Source organism: Medicago sativa, chromosome 8, assembly GCF_051527215.1.
Source record: "Medicago sativa cultivar Bolivia chromosome 8, Bolivia_mono, whole genome shotgun sequence".
Taxonomy (NCBI): domain Eukaryota; kingdom Viridiplantae; phylum Streptophyta; class Magnoliopsida; order Fabales; family Fabaceae; genus Medicago; species Medicago sativa.
The window spans coordinates 32,357,303-32,382,009 of NC_140756.1; the positions used below are offsets into that span (position 1 = coordinate 32,357,303).

At 37.2% G+C, this 24,707-nt stretch overlaps 2 protein-coding genes, 1 long non-coding RNA gene and 1 other non-coding gene across 5 annotated transcripts; 2 read left to right on the forward strand and 2 right to left on the reverse strand.

Annotated features, from left to right (window-relative positions):
* Window positions 1-425: 425 nt before the first annotated feature.
* Window positions 426-4,339, forward strand: LOC146898506 (uncharacterized). 2 transcript variants are annotated; one of them, XR_015022954.1, is made up of 5 exons: window positions 426-811; window positions 931-978; window positions 3,317-3,376; window positions 3,864-3,955; window positions 4,059-4,339. It is a non-coding gene; the product is annotated as an uncharacterized LOC146898506 (long non-coding RNA). The 2 variants fall into 2 exon arrangements; XR_015022953.1 differs by lacking the exon at window positions 426-811 and having other exon boundaries at window positions 846-978.
* On the reverse strand, window positions 1,975-8,490 carry LOC146898507 (cysteine-rich receptor-like protein kinase 10). The gene is made up of 8 exons (XM_085735898.1): window positions 7,582-8,490; window positions 5,571-5,659; window positions 4,334-4,367; window positions 4,048-4,220; window positions 3,755-3,965; window positions 3,216-3,453; window positions 2,982-3,132; window positions 1,975-2,619 (listed from the first exon to the last, which is right to left on the reverse strand). Exons 1-8 carry the CDS (start codon window positions 8,384-8,386, stop codon window positions 2,308-2,310), a joined length of 2,013 nt encoding a protein of 670 aa, XP_085592024.1. The 5' UTR covers window positions 8,387-8,490; the 3' UTR covers window positions 1,975-2,307.
* A 7,372-nt stretch (window positions 8,491-15,862) lies between these two features.
* Window positions 15,863-17,962, reverse strand: LOC146898508 (uncharacterized). Its single transcript, XM_085736575.1, has 2 exons — window positions 17,859-17,962; window positions 15,863-17,771 (listed from the first exon to the last, which is right to left on the reverse strand). The coding sequence occupies exons 1-2, from the start codon at window positions 17,960-17,962 to the stop codon at window positions 15,863-15,865; spliced, it is 2,013 nt and encodes a 670-aa protein (XP_085592701.1).
* Window positions 17,490-17,596, forward strand: LOC146898509 (small nucleolar RNA R71). The gene has a single exon (XR_015024364.1). It is a non-coding gene; the product is annotated as a small nucleolar RNA R71 (small nucleolar RNA).
* Window positions 17,963-24,707: the final 6,745 nt, after the last annotated feature.

The window sequence follows — 24,707 nt, forward strand, 5'->3', positions numbered from 1 at the left end:
AAATAAGGCTTAAATGCACTTTTCACCCCTATATTCAAAAAGTTGCGATTTTGACCCCTATTAAAAAAAATGGATATTTGGACCCCTTAACTTTTGACCCTCTTTTGATTAGCTGATTTTGATGGAGATTATGACAATTTCTCAGTCTCTGATGGTGTAAACTGACATGGGGATAGAAGGATGCTGATAAGTGGAGTACAAACTGGTATGGTGTAACTTTTGGCCCCCCTAAAGAAAGATCCACTTATCAATTTGGACTCCACTTATCATGTCAGTTTGGACTCCATGCAAGTTTGGACTCCACTTATTAGTACTGTTTCCACTAAAAGATAGATTAGTAGTGGTGGTACTTATTTTAATAAGTGGACCCCACTAATGAATCTCATTACTCTTTCTCTTTCTCGTGTCTATCTCTTTTGTAAATGAACCATAATTGAAGAGTAGAAAAATGAAGCAAACCCGAACTCATCATTCGTCAAACACCGAGGTGAGTCGAACGAGACCACGTCTCATCTCTTAGTGTCCATGCTTCTTGAATTAGCATAAACACGTGAATTGATGAATTGAGTAGATAGAGAGAGTCAAGCACAGATTTCGTGTCAACCTTCCTCCACTTGACTTTTGTAAATAAAATTACCAACTTTGGAAATTACTAACCATTCACTTTCACTCAATATTTCACATATTCCTAAAATTCCAAATCCAGTTTGTGAAACTACGCAGTTTTATCTTGAAAATTGTTGAAACATGGAAATTCCTTACAACCAATGTTCTCTGCTTTCTCACTCAAGTGTATGAAAATGATGACATTGTAAGTGTTACTTTATATAATTAGTATCATCATTATCATTATGTTTATTTATATCATTGCACGTGTCTCACAATTTGTTTCCTATAACCGTTTTTGTCTGATCAATTACATTGCTTAAGGAGAAGCATCTGTTATTGCATTCCTGGCAGAAGTCGTGGTGGAACAAGGTACTGTGTTTGCTTCTTTCTTTTATGTTTTCTTTAAGCTTTTGTAGGTTTTATAACTCTGTTTTAGCCTTATAGCATTTGGCAATTAATCTATTAATAATTCATATGATACTTGCAACTGCCATTTGGTTTTGAATTGGCCCCTAATCCATATGGACGCTGAGCAATGCGCGCTCATTCCAAGATCTCAGCTAAGGAACAGCTCTGATCCAAGTCATTGCTTACTCGGCCTGAGCAAATCAAGGCTCGGTAGCTGCAAATTTAACGGTTTAACCTACTCAGCCCGAGCACGGAATCCGGCCCACCTCCTTAACCTAAATGGAGCTAACCAGGCCTATATACACAATATGCACACCTCCTCTCTGCATTGGAGAACGGCTAAACCTACATACACCCCCCCCCCCCCCCCCCCCCCCCACCCCCCAAGCAAATTCTAACAGGAACAGATTTATCTCATCTGGTTAATTATATATGTTCATAGGATACTTGCAATTGCATTTTTTGTGGTGATGTGTTATGTGTGGAACTACTTTTAGTGGTGATGAGAAGTGAAATTGTTTCAAAGCTGCATTGGTTATTATTTTGGTTACTCTTTGCTTAGAACGACTGAGGGAATGTAGGTTCTGTTGATATTAATAGATTTGACACAAATTATGGAGTTAGGATGAACTTCTGGGAGTATTATCTTACAACTTACTAATTCTAATATGAGAAATGAGATTTTGCTTCAAAACTTTATTAGTTAATATTTTCGTTAACTTGTTGCTTTGAGGGACTAATAAGATTAGAGGCTCTGTTGATATTGTTAGATTGGACATAGATTACGAGTTTATAATTATTTTTTGGAATACATTATAAAAAATAGGTACCAAAAGTAATTTGTTAAAAATGTATCCTACAACTTATGTATTTTAGAAGACATACATGAAGCGAACTGAATCGCTTCCTTTATGTGTTACATGTTAAAAAAATGACTTTGTGTTAGCGAATTAAACATTGACAAACTAAGAACACATCAAATATATTTCCAGCTCAACCGAGAATTGAACATGTGTTTCGTTATCCTTCTAGTGAATCTAGGGTAGCATCTCACGAACTGAAAAATGGTTGCCTTCTTTTCTAACGAAAAATTGGGGAAGTAGAATCAATGGTCACTTTATAACCGTCCCATATGGGATTTGAAATCCTTCCCTTGAGGTTACAAGGTCAAACTCTTACCACTGCACTCATAACTCATGGACCTTAAAATGATTTTCTTCCCTTTCGAACTCAAACTTTTTCTAAGAGAACTCAATCATTTCTGAATCTGGCACAAAGTGAACCACAGTGTCAACTATCTAGGTGAAACATAGTTATGGTTTCTTCATCAACAGAATTATCCTTATAATTTTTTGAACTTTGATCTTCATTCTTGGGTTTTCTACCAACTGAAAATGCTGGTTGCTTGGGTTTTGGAAGGTCTACTGTGTCACTCCCTAGCATGCTAACAACGGTGGACATCGTTGGTCGATCTGCTGCGTCTTCTTGTACGCACAATAAACCAATGTGTATACACTTCAAGACTTCACTTTCAATGTATGACTTTTGGTGGAATGGGTCGATCAATTCTAAACTTTTTCCTTCACACCAGAGTTTCCAAATCTGCATACAAATATGGACATTTAGACACTTGATTTGATACATTTGGTTAGAAAAAGTAAAAATACATTAGTGTCATCATAGCTTTTTGGATAGTTGGCTCATAATATGCTATTAGACCCCTATGACCAAGTCATCTGAAATTTCAGATGTGCTACCAATGTGTTTTTCTAAGCAAGATCGAGGTAGCAAGCTTTGTTTATACATTATCAATATTTTGTATCCAAGAGCCTCTCATTTAAAGGTAGTGTTAGTGATTTCATTAAAATATAAAACTATTTTTGTCTTCGAATACTTGGATTATCGCACATTTATATCTCCATTTACTATGAATATGTTCATGAGATGTGATAAAGAAAACTCACATATAATAGAAGACTTTGCATATGTTCTGAGATAAAGAATTCACCATTTCTTTTTCCGTAAATAATTTCTAATACAAGAACTCCAAAACTGAAAACATCGGATTTCACTGAAAATAAGCCAGCCATAGCATATTCTGGAGCCATGTATCCACTGTAAAAATTTAACACACTGTCAGTTGTGAATCATGTGAAATTTTCTAATATTTGCTTTGAAAAGTTGTCAATAATGCTTACTAGGTGCCAAAAACTCTTTCTGTTTTTGTCGGGCATTGATCTTTTTCAAATCTCCTTGCTAATCCAAAATCTGATATTTTTGGATTCATTTCATCATCTAGAAGAATATTGCTGGCTTTCAGATCTCTGTGGATTACTCTAAGTCGAGAATCCTCGTGAAGGTATAGCAGTCCTTTTGCAATTCCATTGATAATGCTTAGTCGTAATTTCCAATCTATGTGCTTATTCTTTTCCTTATCTATTAAGTAGAGGAACATTGAATTCATGTTATTGATAATAACAATAGCAATGGATGGAGACTATCATACATTTTTATCTTCATAGTTGTTTTACAGGAATAATCACTGGATATGATCTTTTAATTATGCTCCAAAATGCATAATATGCCCAGTAATGATTATTCATTTAATCACCGGATATGATAATTGTACTTTAATAGTTAGAACATACAGTAATTTCTAAAATTAGTACTATATTGGAGCAAGTAAAAGAAATAATCATTAAAGCAAATGTGATACACATGTTTTGTCAAAACATACCGAAAAGGTGAAAGTCAAGGCTTGAATTTCGCAAGTATTCATATACTAGTATTTTTTCATTTTCCTCCATGCAGCACCCCAAGAGTTTCACGAGGTTTCTGTGTTGCAGATTGGCGATGAAGATGGCTTCATTCTCGAACTCCTCTGAACCTTGACCAGACATCTCTGCAAGCCTTTTGACAGCAACTTCTGTGCCATCTGGTAAAGTACCCTGGTAAACAGATGAATCTCTCAAAGTTATAATACAAAACTATAACTTCATTGATTGACTTCGGGATACAATTTATTCATACCTTGTAAACAGGGCCAAATCCACCTTCTCCTAATTTAGATGACTCGGAAAAGTTATCCGTGGCCAGTTGAATTACAGTTAAAGGAATCATAGGAAGGTCTCCATTCAATGAATCATCTCTTTGAACATGATCACGGAAAGACATAGGCGTAACAGTTCTCAACAGCAAACCACCTAGCAAGGAAGCTAGTAAGTCTAAAAAGTCTAAATAATGACTTTTTATCATAGGTAATTTTGTGAAAGGATCTTATAGAACTTTCAACATGGATGCAACTTGTTATAGTTACCTTCACTTAATCGTTTCTTTTTCCAGTAGTAGTACCCGTAGCCAGCGGCGAAGCTAGCGATAATTTTATGAGGTGGCCACATATAATTTTTTTTTTTAAACTAATCTAATGCAGTAGGCAAAAAAATTCACAATAACTATTACTTATATAAAATGTTCTTAATAAAATATACACTTGATTCAACAAGAACGGATTATACCAAAAAATGTGGCAATAAACTATTTTGTACCAAAAAAACCACATTAGAATAGCGGATTGTACCTGTTCAGATTGTTCCTGTTCTTGAGGTGAAACATTGAGATCATCAGATGCTTCAATTGGAGAGGAACTGCTTGCAGCATTTGTATCAATTATTTTAAAGAAGTTGTCAATAGTTTTCATCTTACTCATTCCTAAAATAATAGATCAAATAAACATAAGAATTTTTGTTGTTTAAATCAAATATCACAACAAAAAAAAAAAAAATAAGAACCGGAAGTAAAATTCAGTATACGTATAACACAAATAACCTAATTTGTTTTTCCTAACCTAAATTCCAAAGCAAAATAGTGGTTTGTATCAATTCCTAACCTAATTTGTATAACACAAATTTTAGTGGTTTGTGTTGCTATCTCTAAATTCCAAAGCAAAACATAAAAAATTGATTTCAAACTAAATGAGATTATTGTGAAATGTGAATTGAGATCATACCTGGTAATCTGGGTGAACTGAGAATCTAATTAATGTTGCTTGTAGTTAACCTGTTACTTTTAGGTCACCATGGCAGATTGGCAGTGTTGCTATCGCATGGATTGTTTGTTTATCTCGTGTACTACTGTGTATTGTGTTGCCTGTGTATTGTGTTGCTATCGCATGGCAGTGTTAATTTTAGTGGTTTGTGTGTTGTGTTGTGACTGAAGAGTTAAAATGCACTTTACCTTGTTTTGTTTATTAATAATAATTGTGTGGTGGGATGTGGGTATGGGCCCACTTTTGTATTAGATAAACTGGATCACTTTTATTTATCTCTTTTGGGTGTTAATCTTCAGGTTCCTATACGACATGATTAAATAATTTGAAGTTCAACTGAAAGTTAAATAAAGACAGAAAAAATTAGTTCACTTAAAATAAAACTTGGGGTAGCTAAATATATATTATTAGGGGTAGCTAAATATAAAAATATACCTACTCACTCAAAAAAATATTTTTTTTTGGGGTAGCAAGGGCTACCCCTCCCTTACACTACCATTCGCCCCTGCCCGTAGCAACTCAGTAGAGCTACTCCCACCAGTACACATACTAAGATGATGATCAAGGTTTTCTTATTACTTCCTCCTTCCTGCTTGCCTGCAACACTATCATAGATGAAAACATTGCCTTTTTCTTTCTTAATTTATAGGCTGAATTCCTTTCATATACTAGATATTCTTACTTTTCCAATGCATCAGACTAGAAAAACATAGTGAAGGCTTAAGATTAAATAACTATTAAAAAAGTGATTAACATATTTTGCAAGTTCATTGTTTGTTTAAAATGTGTATTTTCATTTTTCTTGGTGTTCAAATATTAGACCTTCCCCTGTGGTTTTTGCATGACCTCTTGAATAATAACAATATGAAACAATAGACAGATTTTTTTGTATATGTTATGTATGTGTATCTGATAGGGCACCAAGGTCCAACAGGATTGATGACCCAATCATATGGCCCAAAAAACACAGGATTGATTTCTAGAAGGAGAGTAGAATCTGAGGGAAGCTTTGTGGCGGGAGCCACAGTCTTCGGAAAAATAATAAATTAGTTTCCTGAACCACACTTTTAGGAGAATAATTACTTCATCGTGTATTTTCTATTGATTGTTGTTAGGATAGTCCAACTCTCTGATAGGAGCCCTTGGCTCTGGTTTACCTTACTTGTTTGTGTAAGATATTTTCTAACCACTTTTTGTATAATAAACACTCTATCTCATCCACTGATTCCCGCATTTATATCATTCATCCAACCTGCCGGATTATGAAGCGGAGCTAGTGAAGATTCGAAGATGTCTAAACATCTTCGAATCATTTTAGAATTAAGCATTGGAGAAACCTCATGAATCTATGTTAACGGAGTTTGCAAGACTGCAAGAGGGCCATCCTTCAAAGGTTTCTTCATGTTTCAACGAACAAGGGACTGTGAAAACAGATCCAATATCTTTAACGGAGGAGAAGAAAATTCCGTTTGTGGAGAATCCATTGACGTCATCGTCGAGATTAAACGTGACTCCGTCGATCTATGTTAACAGGAGTTCGCAAAACTGCAAGAACAATGTGCTTTGTCCATGGAGGCTCTATTTTGGTGGGATGAAATAGAGTAGTTATTGTAAAAAAAAGGGTGAGCAAACCTCTTACACCATCAACTAAGATAAACCAGAGAGCCTTGGGCTCATACCAGAGAACTGGAGTCTTCTAACATGGATCGTTAAAAAATACTTTGGTTCTACACTCCCTCATTAATCCCTTATAAACTTAACATAATCTCCTAAAATTGTGGCTCAAGTCAATAGTTAATTATTCTCCTAAAAGTGTGCCTCAAGCAACTAATTAATTATCTTTCCTAAGATTTTGGTTCATGCCACTAAGCCTTACAGCAGCTTCTACTCCCTTCTAGAAATCATGTTTGTATTGGAAATTGGTGTCCTATCAATAGGATTGATGAGAAAATCTCTGTTTCTGTCGTAAATCCTATCCAACATAGTCTATCTCATCAATAGGTTTTTTCTGCTACAACATAAGCTATATTTCTCTCCATTTGAAATTTCCGGTGACATCTCTAGAAACGTGTAAAAGGTACGATAGTTAATTAGTGCTTTGGACACTAAGTTTACTCCCTTCTAGAAATCATGCTAGTGGTTGGTCCCAATGATTAGGTCATCAGTCCTATTGTTGGACCTTGGTGCCCTATCAGTATTGGAAGTGTATCATGAAAAATAATTTTTTTTGGGAGCTTCATGAGATAAGAAGAGCGACTACATCACAAGAGAAGTTCAAACTGATTGTACAGACCTCAAAAATCTTCGTTGAGATCCTTGCAATCAAGATATAAGGTTTACAAAGCAAGTCTTCATTGCAATCATCAAACGAGTCTCCAAAAGTCAAGGTAATCTTTTTTGTGACTAAACTTGGTCATAAAATTAAAATCTATGATGTCTCTGCTCTCACTACATGATTCTGCCATTCACAACCTTGAAAGTCATCCAAATTAAAAAAAAAAAAAAACAATTAATATTACCTGGATTTGGCAAAGGAGATGGAGATCTTGTTTGTTGTTTGTAGAAATTATAATCATCAATCTTTATCCCGCAACTTGGAGACAAAACTATCCACGCTACCTTTGTTCCACAACACTGAGGAACTCTATCCAACATAGCCTCCAAACACTGTCTGCAGCTATCCTTACTAAGCTCAGTGTTACACTGCACCAAGCCATACCTTTTGTCAGTGTCACTCCAATTGAACTCATCAGTTGCCCAATTGAGACTCGCTTCTGTAGTCGCTTTGCGTATCAAACTCGTCATGCTATTCTCAGCTTTCCCAAGTTCTGTTGAGTCCTTAACGTTTTTGGATCCGGTTACATTCCATGATGGTGTTAGAAAAACTCTTCCTGAGGGATTCTGGTTAATGTAAGCCAGGATGCATACATCATACCATATAATAGCCGAGACACTGTTGGGACAATATTTTGCAATTTCTCTAACAGCAGTGTTGATGCAAAATTGACAGAAACTTCTTGTGTTCTGGCCTACACAATCATAGAAACCATAAACCGTATCATTATAATTGCTGTTGTCGCTACCTATGGTGTTGTGGTTAGATACAGTTCCTTTGGCAGAATCCGATGTTGTCCATGACAAAAAGTTGTTAACGTTGGATTGGTATGAAGTGTTGACTGTTTTTTCAGTTGAATTCTGGCAATAACTGTACATGTAAAATGGTGATTGCGCATTCGTTAGCATCATGAAGAAGAAGAAGACATGAAGGAGAATGAAGCTTAGAAACCTTGTAGTACAAGTCATGTTGTGTTCTGAAGTTTTCATGGCTGTTAATTGTTTCCTTTAACCATTCCCATGAATTTTAGGGAACAAGTTAGCTCAACAATTTTTGAGAGGTTGATTAGTCTTTTTCTTGTATTTTATTATGTGAATGTTTTTCTGCTTCTTTGTATATTTAATACCTCACATGTGTGGAAAATTCAGATATGAGGTTATATTAGTCTTCTAACTATTGACAGTATATGATTTCTATCTAAGACTGTAAGTTAGTCAAAGAACCGTCAATATTGACTTAGCATGTGAAGCACTGAGACCAATATGGATACCGTTAGTTCAAAATTATATGACATTGATACCAATACATATTTATTTACTATAGTTAGATGTATAATAAGATGTATAATAAACATTATCTATGAAATATTGAAATTGAAAATTGTTACACACACAGATTCTCTTCATATGTTAATATTCTCAAGGAGTAGACTTCTAGATATCACAAATATGTTAGTTGATTCAATACATCGTGGATCTTCTCAACTTTGACTAGGTCATTTCTCACATCTTCCACATAAGTAATAGTTGTGCTTACTTTTTTGCAAAACTTTATGCTTCTTCTTATCTCAAACTATCTAAGATTGTAGAAACAAAGATTTTTTGTACTTTATTTTTTAAGATATTTGTAAAAATAGTCAAACGTTTATCGATGAACTTTGAACATTGATGCATGTCAGACACAAAAACATTCCTCATCCAAGATGTTTGTGGATTATAACTACTCCCTTTTACTCATTTTAATTGTCACATTTAGGTTACGTGTAACATGTGTGGTTCATAAGAAAAAGATTAATTATTTGTCAAAAAAAAATGAAAAAGATTAATAAGGTTAATTTTAATGGTAAAATTAATATTATTTATCAAAACACTTTATTAATGTAGTCAGTGGAATAGTTAAGTATAGTGAAATTCAATAAATTAGGATATATTAATGAAAAATAATAATAAATGTTATATTTGATATTATTAAATGAAAATTATTTTGAAAAAGATAAGAAAATGCAAAATTTAAAATGAGACCGAGGGATTTGGGCTCCTTAAGCACGTGGTCAGGGGTTCAATTTCTAGCTCATGCATACGGAAAATAATCCGGTTAGAAAAGGAGAACCTACCTTTGTTGCCCGATAAATTCATCGACGGAGATTAGTCATTGTTAAACGGCAGTGGAAACTTCGTATCAACGTCGTGGTAACAAAAAAATATAATGAGACCGAGGAAGTATTCACTTTTATTTGAAATTTAAAACAAGCCAAAACACGTGGATTGATGATGAATTGAGTAGATAAAGAAAGTCAAAAACATATTTGTGTATATTTGGTTATATGGTGCGCGAAATTGATTTTGTATAAAAGTGAGTTGAATATTTGATATATATTTGAGTAAGAGTGGATTTGACAATAAATTTAAGACAAAAATCAATTGTAAAAGTCAAAGATATAAATTATATGTTTAAATTCTCTTTTAATTGTCTAAACATGACATAATAAACTCTACTAATCATTCATCTTTTTTTTTTTTAAGAATAAAAAATGGAATATATTACCAACGATAGTGGTTCCTCTTTAGCACAAGGTGTATTAAATAGGCCACCCCAAAAAACAATCAGTCAGTCATATATACAAAATCGATTAGTCGAAACCCAAACATAACAACGGGTCCGACCACCATCTCTGAGAACCATAAACAAAAGAAGTGTTATTTGCCTTCAACCACCCATATGAATTATATTTCACAAGAGCTATGATAGGAGTTTGTGAAGATGAGAAAAACACAAGAAGAGGGGTTGAATTGTGTTTTGAAAAATTCTTCGTTTCTCCTAAACTGAACACACTAGTCAGAAGCTAAGTGAAACAACTTCTGAAGTGATAATCAGAATTTGAACGCAGCGGATAAAAAACAGAGAGAGAGAGAGAGAGAGAGAGAGAGAGAGAGAGAGAGAGAGAGAGAGAGAGAGAGAGAGAGAGAGAGAGAGAGAGAGAGAGAGAGAGAGAGAGAGAGAGAAGAAGAAAGACACAAAGCAATTATACTGGTTCCTTCCACAATCCGGAAGTAATTCAGTCCCCCTTGCACTTCCAAGGAGATTTCACTAGAATGTAATATCTGATTACAATTGCTCAAGCACACAGCAAGAGACTTCCTTTGCTCAATCACACTTTGCAAGAGTCATCCTATGCTCAAGAACACAATCAAGAGACTTCTATGATCAAGCACAACTGCAAGAGACTTCTAAACAAACAAAAATTACACAGAAAATTGTTTGAGGTTGAACACTTGATATAGAATCAGAGGTGCTCACAATACAAATCAGATATAGACTCTAAGACTTAAGAATTTCTAAGATGAGACTTGAGAAACAGAAATTTTAAGTGAATCCAGAACAATTTCAGCAGAGGTTTGGCACTTGTAAAAATGTTGAGAGTCTTTCGTTCAACATTGCCAAATCTCTAAGTCTTCCCTCCTTTATATAGAGGTGTGAAAGAGACGTTATGAAATTGCCAGCACATCAAAAGAGTCGTTGTTGAAGTTTGATCAATCACCAATGATCTTTTGCCTGATTTGGTTGTTGTCCTATGAAGAACCAATTTAAAATCCATTCCCATTGTGAAGGAACATCTTTGCAGGCATAGCTGTTATTCTGGAGCTGTTTTCTTGTCTTGTAGCGTGGACACAAAACAGAGTAGTGGACAACGTGGTTGTATAGTTCGTACAAAGTACAATGTCAACGCTCTTTGAAGATAAGCTTCCAATGCCTTCAAATCTTCACCAAAATGACCGTTGCAACGTTCCACTAGTCTTCTGCATTTCTTTAGAATCCAATAGACGGCTTTTGAAGTGTTAATTCTTGAATCTTCAGCTTGTGGTGATTATCAGCTTTTGATGAGCTTCAGCTTCTGATGAAGTTGCTTCTGAACTACTTGCTTCTGAAGAACTTCAGCTTCTGATGACTTTCAGCTTCTGATGACATCATCATTCTTCAGGAGCACTTTTGGTCTTCAGGAGCACTTCTCTTCAGATGCTTTAAAGCTTCCTTTCCTTGATTCCTTAGCTCTCATTTGTCCTTCAGAACCTTTAAGTGATGTAAATTTTTAACTATGGTCCTGTACACTTGAACAAATATTAGCTAGTCCAATTGTCAATTTTAATACTGTTACCGTAAATCCGCAAGTGCACGGGTTTACCGTAGTAGTAATAAAGAGAGAGTATCGATCCACAGGGAGTTATTTAAATTCCAATCAAAAGTAGTAAAGGTTAGGGAGAAATCGATAATTAGGGTTTCAAGGTGATCTAAACGACGGTTGAAAACAATAGCTAAAGGCAACCTAGGGATTATTGGTTCATCCTATGGTTGACCTAACATCCTAATCCTAATCCTTGTTTATGTAAATCCTAGTTTCTAAGGACGAATCTCTCTAAAGCCTATCCCCTTCTTCGTTCGATATCCGGGGAGTGTGTCTCTCAAGGTGTTAGACCTATTCTCATGGCTAACTCCTATATTAAGATCCTTGATTGTACGAGATTCTATAAGTCCCAAGGTTCACTAGGCTATTCTCATGCTTCGCAATCCTTGTCTAAATTCACTTGTTCGGTTATTAAGACTTCTTCGTTCGATTCATCACCTTAATAACTAGGGTAACGAATTAACAAGTACTAACCCTCCGCGTTCGCATCCAAAGTTTGGTACTTGTTAATATCGTTGTGAAGAACGGTGAATTTAGATAAGAAAAGTAGGGTTACATAAACTAGGGTTTTGGATTAGGATTGTTGGATCAAGCCATAGGACTCTCCCAACAATCCCAAGGTCTAAGGGAATTACTCACTCATGGTTGGTGTTGCCATGAATGAATAAGAAGAAAATAATAAGAACAATTGAATAAAAACGAAAACTTTTATTGAGAAATAGTATTCTGTCACAATACAATATTCAGAATTCAAGATGATAAAACAAGGAGAACAAGCTCTCTATTTATAGCCTACTAATGACTTAAGCCCTAAGAAATAACTGAAGGAATATTCTCTGAAGATCCATGGGCTTTATCGTCAAAGCAGGCTGCGTAGAAAACCGATGTTCGGAGCAAAAAGCAGCTAAAAGGGATGCTGGCAATCGCGCACGGCCGTGCGCCTTGCAGGCGTGGGCCGTGCGCCCTTCACTGATTTGGGGGAGCGAATTCTGATTTCTTCAAGTGCATATTTCGGTCCCAAATCTTGGAAATCTCCTATTTTTGTGCTCCAAATCCCTTTTCTTTAGCTCCAAGCCTTGCAAATCATATATTTGATCCTGAAATATAATATTGGATTCTTTGAAGTAAAAAGCTCTTAAATATAAATAAAAACACATAGAATCTAATTAAATCTAAATAGAATTAAACTAAATAACTTAATTAAAATACGTAATAAATCTACTTATCAAACTCCCCCACACTTGAATCTTTGCTTGTCCTCAAGCAAAAGGCATAGACATAGCAGCATAGAAAACATTTAAGTATATGACAAAATTAAGACACATGTTCCCTCCAAGGCCTTGTCCTAAGCATACACTAATCACAACCTCAAGAGCCCCTTATGATTCCTATTCAACCCAACAAGAGAAACTAAGTGAGTGTGTGTGTGTAGTGCATCCCCTTTGCTCCTGTATAAACAGGTATTATGAGGAAACAGGTTCTAACCCCAACAGTACATCAACCGAGAAAAACCTCATTTTCATTCCATATAAGCAAGGTGGGAATTAAGTTTAAGTTGGTTCAATTTTAAATTGTGGACCATATTTTTCTTTTCTTTTGGTCTCTTTTGGGGCTACAGATGCCTAGGGGATATCACCTTTTCATAGGAAGTCGGAGAGGGACTCACTCCTTCCTCCACTACTCCGGCAATCACCCTAAGTAGTGCTGTAGTTTGTAAATTCTTTTATAATTTTTTTTTTCTTTTCTTTCTATTTTTTTTTTCAGAAGTTTGTAGAAGCTATACAATCACTAAGGAGGTACCATCCTTCGCGTAGGAGTTGTTCGAGTACACTATCCTTCCCTCCATGCTCCGGCGGTGTTCTCAACTTAGTGAAAAAGTGAAAAGCATGCTTCCCCCCATATTATTTCAACGTTAAATAAAGTTAATTAAATTTCCCCACACAAGCTTATACTACTTTTACTCCTAGAGACTTTAAAGGGTCCATGTACCATTAAACTTAGAATGTGGTCCTTAAAATACCTATTCATACACTTACTCAAAGGATGCACTGTGAATTTTCTCATTGGAGAAGTTTTGTTCACCTAGAATCAATGTGGGTCTATTGGAAAAACTTAAGGCAACAAGAAGCTATTTTCATGTACACAATAAGAACATTATCTATCCTATATTGGAAGAGAACTTAACAAAAGATTATGTCATATTTAACAATTAAAACAAGAAAACTATCTAGCCGCTTACATGCCTTTCGCAATAAAACAAAACAAAAGATAAAAATTCAAGGGAGTTTGAAACACTACGACTCTTACTACCTAGACACTTTATTGGCTCCCCCCCATACTTGGGAGAAGCATTGTCCTCAATGCATAAAGAAAACAAGAAATTAAAAGGAAGAAAGGAAAAGAAAAGAAGAGAAAGGAAGAGGAAAGCTCACATTTTTATTGGTTCCCCGGTGGAGGATATCGGGCGTTGAGATATTCTTGCATTGCTAGAAGAGCATTATGGGTCTCCTCACGCCTTTGGTTTGTTCTTTGCACCTTCTCTTGCATACCGGAGAACTCTTCACCAAATTGTTGTTGATTGGTGTTGATCTTTTGGAGCTCACTTTGCATCCAATTCCATTGCTCATCATCCATTTGTGTTCTGGCTTCATTAGGCAAGTCAGCACCTTCTTCACTTGCATATTCATCATCTTCGGGTACCTGAGGATTAACAACATACTACAAATTTCCTGTCACCTTTATGTCGGTGCGGGCAGGGTTAGGCAATATAATCAATGTTTCTCCTCGGCTGCCTCGAAACTCAAAGGTCCCTATATCGGTTTCATTTCGGATAAAGTTCATTTGCACAAGATCGTGCTTGCTCAAAGTGTTGTCTCCCTCTATCCTATTGAGTCCTGCATGTCTTACCCCAAACTTATTTGCTATGCATGTTATAATACCACCGGCAACAATCAAACTATCACTCTTGGTGATAGAGGATAAGTGATCAAGTAAGTAGTAGCATGTGTTCACGGGGTGATTATTAAGTGCAGCCCAAAGAATGAAGAGCTCGGGTGCTCTAACTCTATGTAAGTCCGTCCTACCGAAGATAGTGCATCCCATAATTCTTTGAAAGTAACGGAGGACAGGGTTTTGGATAGCACTAGCTTTGTTGGACCTAGCAACGTGGTTATTCAAACCTGTGATTGTGGTCCAAAAGGCTTTAGGATCATAGTTCACGGGTTTTGAGTATTGACTAGTTGAATCATGGATGAGCCCCGCATCGGCGAAACCCATATGGTTTGGCAAAAGTAATCAAATGTCATGTCATAGTCAGTACCTAAAAACCGAAACGAGACCTTATGTCGGGGGTAATCCGACTTTGTCTTATCTTTTATGAAGCAAAATGAACTTAAAAACTCATAGACAAGGTTTTCATACCCCGGGTAAGTTCTCATCAAGCCGGACCATCCTAGGTTTTCAATTAACGATTCTACTTTCTCTTGTATACCTAGGTCCAACATAGCAAAGAAACAAGGATAACGATTCGGAAATAAAGGTCGAGAGAGAAGTTTGTTATACCTTTTTCTTTGCTCGGAGTTCTTAAATTTGATGCCATGGAACCTTGGTGATGCTTCCTTCCCTTGCTTGCTTGAAGACATTTTTGACCGAGTTTTTGTGATGGGTATACGTTGGAAGTAAGGTTTTTGAGTGGTTGGTTGGATTTGGTTGGAAAATTTGTGGTTTTTGGTTTAGGTTAATGGGGTATACGAAAATTGGGGTTAATGGATTGGATGGATGGAAATTGATTTTGTTTGGGTGTTTGTTTTTGGAATTGATTTTGGATTGGTTTGGGTGAAAGTTTTGTGTGAATTGGTGGAGTTTTGATGGAGATATGTGAGGTTTAAGGTTGAGGAAAAATGGAGGTTTAGAGAGAGAAGTTGGATGAGAGAGGTTTTTGTGTGGTTTGAATGGGAAGAAGATGAAAAATTGATGTTTATGGGAGGGGAAAGTCGCGCACGGCCGTGCGCCTTGGAGGCGTGGGCCGTGCGGACCTTGCTGTTCTGGCTGGGCAATTTTTTCAAAAAAATCGCGCACGCCCACGCGCATTGAGGCGTGGGCAGTGCGCCTGTTTCTGGTCCTCTGGGTCAAAAAATTTTCAAGTTTTCTATATCATATCGGACATGTACCTACAAAACAAGTAAAAACAACACAAAACAAACGAAAACAAAGCGGTAAAAATAGGTGGGTTGCCTCCCACGAAGCGCTCTTTTCACGTCATTAGCTTGACGATAAGAGGGGACCCTCAGATAGGATCGAACACAACATTTTGTGTGGTTGATGCTAGGTAGCGTTCTCTCATCTCATACTCAGCCTTGATGGAGGAAGGAGAGATTTCCTTCAGGTGGTTTCCTAATTCAAACTCCATCCTCTCATTATTCATATGGAACACGATCCTACCATTCAACGCATCAATAAAAGCACCTGAGACCACAAGGAAAGGAAAACCAAAAAGGATTGGAAATTGGGGGTCTTCCTTCGCATCAACTACCATAAAATCAACCGGTATGATAGTGCCTCCAATTTTTACCGGAAGATTTGAAACATAGCCAGCTGGGTCAACGGTGGAATGGTCAAACAATACTAAGGTATGCTCCGCCGGTTCAAATTTTCCTACCCCAATTTTCCTAAAGAGAGATAGGGGCATTAGATTTACGCTAACCCCTAGATCACACCTAGTGTTTTTTATACTTTCCTTCCCTATGGTGCAAGGGATGGAAAAACTACCGGGATAACGGTATTCTGGGGTTGATCTCTCTAGAAAAATGTCGCCACTCTCCTTAGGTGATGCCAGCGTCTCCTTATCCTCTTTGCGTCCTTTAGACAAAATATTTTTCAAAAAATTTGCATAAAGAGGAATTCGGGACAAGGCCTCAACGAATGGGATTTTGGCACATATTTCTCTCATTATTTCGATGAACCTTTGGAGTTGTGCTTTCTTACTATGCTTGGCTAGTCCTTGTGGGGAAGGGTTCATCTTTCTACTAAACTTTAGGGTCATAGGGTTTTTGCTTTCTACCCTAGCATCGCTAACCGCTTCACTCTCAATGACATGGATATCTAAGATGGGTCCTCCTAAAGATTTTTCTTCCACAAGGCTAACAACATTCACGTGGCTCTTTTGATTAGTCTCAGGTTGGCTTGGGAGGGCTCTAGAGACTTGAGAGGATGAAGAGACTTGTTGGTTCAATTGGGAGATCTGAGTCTCCAACATTTTGCTGTGTGTAGCAATAGAATCTACCCTATAGGAGAGTGTGGAGAGGGATTCCTTCAGAAGTTCGGTTTGTTGCTTGAACTCTTGGTTTAGTTTTTCTTGTCCTAGGACAAAATTTTCTATCATGAGTTCCAACTTAGATTTCTGGGGTGCCCTTTGGTTGGTACCGTAGCTAGGCGGTGTTGCTTGTTGCCCAAAAGAGTTTCTGTTGTAAAAGTTTTGCCCTTGCCTAATACCTTGGTATTGGGCGTAGTTCATTTGCTCTTGGGTGAAAGCAACACCTCCCAGCTGGCACTCATTGCCACTATGACCAACGATTCCACATAACTCACAAGAAGGAGAAGGAGAAACAGCATTAACATTGATTTTATCAAGTTGAAGGGTTAGTGACTCTACCTTAGCAGCCAAATCATCATAAGAAGAGACTTCATGCACACCTGTTTCCTTCTTTGATAATGCTCCAACAGTGTTGGCCCTTTCGTTTGTCCACTGGTAATGATTTTGGGCCATATCCTCTATCAGCGCATAGGAGTCGGCATAATTTTTATTCATGATTGCTCCACCTGCAGCTGCATCAACGGTTACAGCTGCATCAACGGTTAGTTTGGTATTATACAAAAGACCGTTGTAAAAGGTGTGGATTATGAGCCACTGTTCTAGACCATGGTGAGGACAAACTCTCAACATCTCCTTATAGCGTTCCCAAGCTTCATATAAAGACTCTCCATCCCTTTGGTTAAACCTAGTTATTTGGTCCCTCATTCTAGCGGTTTTGGAGGGTGGAAAGAATCTAGCAAGGAAGGCTTGTCGCATTTGGTCCCATGAGGATATGGAACCCCTTTCTAGGGAGTGGAACCAAGCACTCGCTCTATCTCGAAGGGAGAAAGGGAAAAGGTGTAGCCTGACGGCTTCTTGGTTGGCTTTAATGGTTCCACTAAGCCTAAGGAAAGTAGAGATGTGTAGATTGGGATCCTCAGCGGGGGATCCCGAGAATTGGTTTTGCTGCACAAGGTTTAAAAGTGCATGCTTGATCTCAAAGTTGTTCCCTTCGACGGGTGGATAAACTATGATAGCCGTCGGCTCTTCCGTTGAAGGAATAGCGTACTCCTTGAGGGTACGATTGTCTGCCATGGCTGCAAGCTATCAGAAAGTCAAAAAGAACAAGAAGAAATCGATTAGAGGAAATAAAGACAAGAGGAAAGTAAATACAGAAAGAAAACCTAACCGTCACCAAAGTTGATCGGAATTTGGTCAACTCCCCGGCAACGGCGCCAAAAACTTGTTACCGTAAATCCGCAAGTGCACGGGTTTACCGTAGTAGTAATAAAGAGAGAGTATCGATCCACAGGGAGTTATTTAAATTCCAATCAAAAGTAGTAAAGGTTAGGGAGAAATCGATAATTAGGGTTTCAAGGTGATCTAAACGACGGTTGAAAACAATAGCTAAAGGCAACCTAGGGATTATTGGTTCATCCTATGGTTGACCTAACATCCTAATCCTAATCCTTGTTTATGTAAATCCTAGTTTCTAAGGACGAATCTCTCTAAAGCCTATCCCCTTCTTCGTTCGATATCCGGGGAGTGTGTCTCTCAAGGTGTTAGACCTATTCTCATGGCTAACTCCTATATTAAGATCCTTGATTGTACGAGATTCTATAAGTCCCAAGGTTCACTAGGCTATTCTCATGCTTCACAATCCTTGTCTAAATTCACTTGTTCGGTTATTAAGACTTCTTCGTTCGATTCATCACCTTAATAACTAGGGTAACGAATTAACAAGTACTAACCCTCCGCGTTCGCATCCAAAGTTTGGTACTTGTTAATATCGTTGTGAAGAACGGTGAATTTAGATAAGAAAAGTAGGGTTACATAAACTAGGGCTTCGGATTAGGATTGTTGGATCAAGCCATAGGACTCTCCCAACAATCCCAAGGTCTAAGGGAATTACTCACTCATGGTTGGTGTTGCCATGAATGAATAAGAAGAAAATAATAAGAACAATTGAATAAAAACGAGAACTTTTATTGAGAAATAGTATTCTGTCACAATACAATATTCAGAATTCAAGATGATAAAACAAGGAGAACAAGCTCTCTATTTATAGCCTACTAATGACTTAAGCCCTAAGAAATAACTGAAGGAATATTCTCTGAAGATCCATGGGTTTTATCGTCAAAGCAGGCTGCGTAGAAAACCGCTGTTCCGAGCAAAAAGCAGCTAAAAGGGATGCTGGCAATCGCGCACGGCCGTGCGCCTTGCAGGCGTGGGCCGTGCGCCCTTCACTGACTTGGGGGAGCGAATTCTGATTTCTTCAAGTGCATATTTCGGTCCCAAATCTTGGAAATCTCCTATTTTTGTGCTCCAAATCCCTTTTCTTTAGCTCCAAGCCTTGCGAATCATATATTTGATCCTGAAATATAATATTGGATTCTTTGAAGTAAAAAGCTCTTAAATATAAATAAAAACACATAGAATCTAATTAAATCTAAATAGAATTAAACTAAATAACTTAATTAAAATACGTAATAAATCTACTTATCAAATACCTTGTTATCATGAAAACTCTTTAAGGTTCATTGTTAAACACATTTTGTTTCAACAATCTCCCCCTTTTTGATGATGACAAACAATAGTATTTAAAACTTGATTAATTGTTGTTAATCTAATTAACAAGTTGACTTTGGGGTTCTGAGGTTTGTAAGCTTAGAATCTGAGGTTTGTAAGCTCAAACTCCCCCTGAGTCTGATAGTCTTTAAGGTGAGGTTTGTAAGCTCCCCCTGAGTTCTATCCAAGTTAATTAAATTCTTTTAACGCACTATAATATTTCAAAATGGAAAGAAGTAGATTATAGATAAGAAGAACGGTTCACTTAATTTTATTTGAAATTTGATACTCCTTCTTACGTTCATAGCTTATACCTTTCAGGTAAAAAAAATGATAAAAGTTTTTCAAAATAATTTTCAAATATCATTAATGGGGCTCAAAGCCTTTAAATACTATCACATATACTCCTCTTTTTGTCATTAGCAAAAAGAAAATGCGCACTAAATACAAAAAGATAATGAGAAAAACTTAACCATAGAGAGAGTATAGACTATAATAAAACAATCAGAGCAAAAAGGGTAGCAAAACAATAATATAGATCAGAGCAAGTATAGACAAACAGAAACATAACATTCATAAGCAAAACAGTTCAGATTCTATAAGCAATCAGAAGCATAAAACAACAATAAAAAAAAACTAAGGTGTGCATCTAATGGTTAGGTTGTTGCATCATAGCTTTCATGAGAGCAATTTCTTCAGACCGTTTCTTCAGTAGCTCTGCTTGTTGCCTCACAAAATCTTCAAGTGCTTGCTGCCTCTGAAAAAGATAATCTTCCTTAACCTTTGATTCTGTCAGTTTCTTCTTCAGCGTCTTGAACACCTTTTCTTCTCTCCATATGTACTCTGATTCTGGATAGAAGGGCTCATTAGCTAAGCAAAGAACTGGACCTCTAGCTGGCTCAAATTGTTGCAGATTCATCAGCAGTCTTCTTACAGTAGCAGCTTGAGTCCTGATGCATTTCTTGCTTACAGTATCTATTAGCTCAGAGGCTCTGTTCTTCAAGGATGCCCATTTTGTCTCATAGTCAAGAGAAAGAGTGGGAACTCTTCTCAGTTGCATTAGAGTATACATATCAGAGCTAATTTTGAGCAGCTCAGTGTCAACGTAGTCAGATTCCAGGATGTCTAAGGGTGGTTGTTCTAGAATTTCAAGGTCAGATGAGGTTGATGGTTTGTCAGGAACACTAAGTGTTTGAATCTGATTGGGAGATGGGGGTTGAGTTTGTTCAGTTTCTAGTGTGGTTAGTTGTTGGGTAGGTAGTTCAGTTTCTGAGACTTGGATGAAATTTGTTTGCTCAGGTGCAGTAAGTTCAGAAGTACCTGGATCAGAAGTGGTTTGTTTAAGAACAGTAAGTTCAGAAACATCAGGTGTAGGTAAGGTTTGAGTAGAGCTGGTTAAGGCGTCCATTTGTGGTTTAGTTTGTGTGTTTAGTGGTTGTTGTTGTGGGGTTGAAGTCTTTTGTGGTTCAGGTGCTTGTTGTTGTGGGTTTTCTAAAACAACTTTCTCAGAAGCAACTGCTTCAGAAGCTGTTTCAAAGGCTTTTTCTGAGTTTTGGTTAGCCTCATCAGGTACAATCATGTTGAGAGATTGGATGATTTGTGGTTGAAGAGGATGATAAAGAGGTATTCTTTCACAGATTTTGTTTCTTCTCTCAGACATTTCACCTATCTTTTGATAAATCAAAGGGCCAATAGGCTCATACGAGCTTGTCTGAGAGGGATTTTTGTAGATCTTGGTTGATGTTGGTTGGCTTTTTGTAAGATGTGGGAAACGTTGTCCTAGAGGTATATCATCATCAGACTCATCAGATGATGATGATGATGATGATGATGATAAGGATAAAGATGAGGATGAGGAATCTGATGATACATTGACAACTTCTTATGGCTTAGCATCAGAGTCCTTCTGAACAGCTTCAGTACTGCTAACACCTATCTTCAAGTTTTCTGCTTCTGAGGTCACTAACTGTTGAAGATCCTCAGTAGCTTGAATAGCTTATGTGGCAATAACAGCTGCATCTTTTCTGACAAGACTAGAGGTGTAACGCCCTCCTTTTTTATTTAATTAGTTTTAGAATATATTTATATATTTATATGCTGTATATGAGGGATATATGATTTGTTGAGATTAGATGTCTTTTTATAATTTAGTTAATATATTTTGTTGAGTGATATTTTGTGTTGTTATATGTTGGTATTTACTAGCATAATATATTTGTTAATTGTTATAGATATATATTTGTTATTTGGTGTATTATTATATATTTAGTAGAGAAATATTATTTATTAGAATATGAGGATTATTAGTGTGAGTGGATTTGGGGGTTAGAATAGAAAGAAGAGTAAGTTGTTGGGCCTAAATAGATTTGGGAAGAATATTTTAGTATTATAAATAGAGAAGCTTAGGTTAGAAAGAGTTTACCCTAAAACCTCTTTTTTGGAAAAGAGGAGAACAAGAAAGAAGAGAAGAGAAGAGAAAAGTCAAGAGAAGAGGAGAATACCTTAGGAAAGAAGTGAAGGTGAGAAAAACACAAGAAGGGGGGTTGAATTGTGTTTTGAAAAATTCTTCGTTTCTCCTAAACAACTGAATACACTGATCAGAAGCTAAGTGAGACAGCTTCTGAAGTGATGATCAGAATCTAAATGCAGCGGAATAAAACAGAGAGAGAGAAGAAGAACGACACAAAGCAATTATACTGGTTCCTTCCACAATCCGGAAGTAGTCCAGTCCCCCTTGCACTTCCAAGGAGATTTCACTATGAGTAATATCTGATTACAAATGCTCAAGCACACAAGCAAGAGACTTCCTTTGCTCAAGCACACAAGCAAGAGACTTCCTTTGCTCAAGAACACAATCAAGAGACTTCCTGCTCAAGCACAATTGCAAGAGACTTCCTAACTAAACAAAATTACACAGAAAATTGTTTAAGTTTGAACACTTGATATACAATCAGAGGTGCTCACAATACAAATCAGATACAGACTCAATGGACTTAAGAATTTCTAAGATATGGCTTTAAGACACAGAAATTCTAAGTGAATGCAGAACAATTTCAGCAGAGGTTTGGTACTTGTGAAAATCTTGTGAGTCTTTCGTTCAGCGTTCTTGCATTACCAAAACTCTAAGTCTTCACTCCTTTATATAGAGGTGTGAAAGAGACGTTGTGAAATTGCTAGCACACCAAAGAGTCGATGTTGAAGCTTGATCTTTCACCAATGATCTTTTGCCTGATTTGGTTGTTGTCCTATGAAGAACAAATTTGAAATCCATTCCTTATCCAAAGGAACATCTATGCAGGCGAAGTTGTATTCTGGAGCTGTTTTCTTGTCCTGTAGCGTGGACACAAAACAGAGTAGTGGAGAACGTGGTTGTACAATTCGTACAAAGTACAATGTCAACGCTTTCGTCCAAATTGCAAGCACACGCCTTCAAACTCCTTTGAAATGACCGTTGCAAAATTCCACTAATCCTTTGTTTGTGTTTTCGAATCCAATAGACAGCTTTTGCATTGATAAAACTTCAATTCTTGATTCTTTGCAAATCCAGTTGATATTCAGCTTCTGGTGAAATGGCTTCTGATGAGGCACCAGAATTGTGAGAAGCTCAGCATTGATATATCCAGATTCCAGGATGTTTGTGGGTGGATGTTCAAGGGTTTCAAGATCAGAATCACTGATTTCCAAGTCTTGAACAGGGTTAGGAACTGGAATGGTAGAGTGTGTTTGTGTGTTTGAAGATGAAGGCTGGTCAGAGGCAATGTGTGTGGTAGAGGTTGAGACTTGAACATTGACTAGAGAGATGTCAACATCCATGGGAGTTGGTTCTGGGGATTGTTCAGATAAAGGTTGAAAGTCAGTTTCAGTTGATGGTTGTTGTGGTGAAGTTGATGTTTGAGTGTTGAGTTGGGGGTCAATGGTAGCTATTGGTGATTGTGGGGGTGTTGTGGGTTTATGTGGTTCAGGTGTGTGTTGATGGGGGTTTTCTGAAACAACATTTTCAGAAGCAGCTGCTTCTGGAGTTGTTTCAGAGGCCTTTTCTGAGGATTTGTCTTTGGGTAAGTCACCTGAATAGTGTAGAATAAGATTGTCTAAGACAGAGGTGTCTTCTATTGGTTCAGGTACTGATGGTGAAGAGGGTGAAATGGGGATAGAGGTGACTGGAATCTGGATTACCTGAACTGCAGGGCCAGCTTCAGAAGTGATCTTCTGTGGACCAGCAGCTTGAGGAACTACTTCTGAAGTTCCCTCTTCTGGAGCATTTTGAAAAATGAGCATCATATCGTCTTCCTCATTGTCTTCAGTAGGCTTACCAGCAATGGCTCTTACTTCAGCCAATTTATCTTTGTAGAACCTATCACAGTCTTCCAATCCCAAAGCCTTGAGCTTTTCATCTCTTTGATGAATGTATTGTGCTTTTTGTTCCTTTCTCTCTGATATAAGATCAGAAGCACGTTCATCTGCCATCCTTTTCATTCTTGGAGTCATCTCAACCATAGGACTCACAAGTTGAAGGGGAGCCTTCTTCTTCTTCAGCTTGGGATCAGCCTCTTCTTTCTCCATTTCTTCAAGACCTTCCTCCAGCTGCTCTTGAGAGATTACCGAATCTGCCTTACCTTTTCTTCTTTTCTGAGGAATAGAAGCAGCACCAACCTTCTGCATCTTTCCTTTATCCTTGATAGAAACAGGTTTAGCTTCAGACTTAGCAACTTTTTGCTTATCAGTTTTAGCAATAGCAGCTTCTGACTCAGTACTGGTTCTGGCCTTCTTTCCTTTAGTAGGAGCAGCATCAGATTCAGAACTAGTTCTGGCCCTTTTCCCTTTAGGTGCATCAGAAACAGCAGCTTCTAACACAGCAACTGCCTTGGCCTTCTTGCCTTTCCCTTTAGCAAGAGCAGCTTCTGTTGGAACAAAATGTGTTTAACAATGAACCTTAAAGAGTTTTGATGATAACAAGGTATTAAAAATTGTAAATTGGACTAGCTAATATTTGTTCAAGTGTACAGGACCATAATTACAAAGTTACATCATCATTGGTTCTGAATGAGCAAATAAAGAGCAAAGGAAACAACAAAGATTTGAAGCTTGGACGCTCCTGAAGGCAACTTGTTACTGAAGAAGAAAAAGCGCTCCTGAAGTTAAATCGCTTCTGAAGTAAGAATAGTGCTCCTGACGTTAAGACGCTTCTGAAGTAAGAATAGTGCTCCTGAAGACAAGAAGTCCAGAAGCTGTATCATCAGAAGCTGCATCATCAGAAGCTGTATCATCAGAAGCT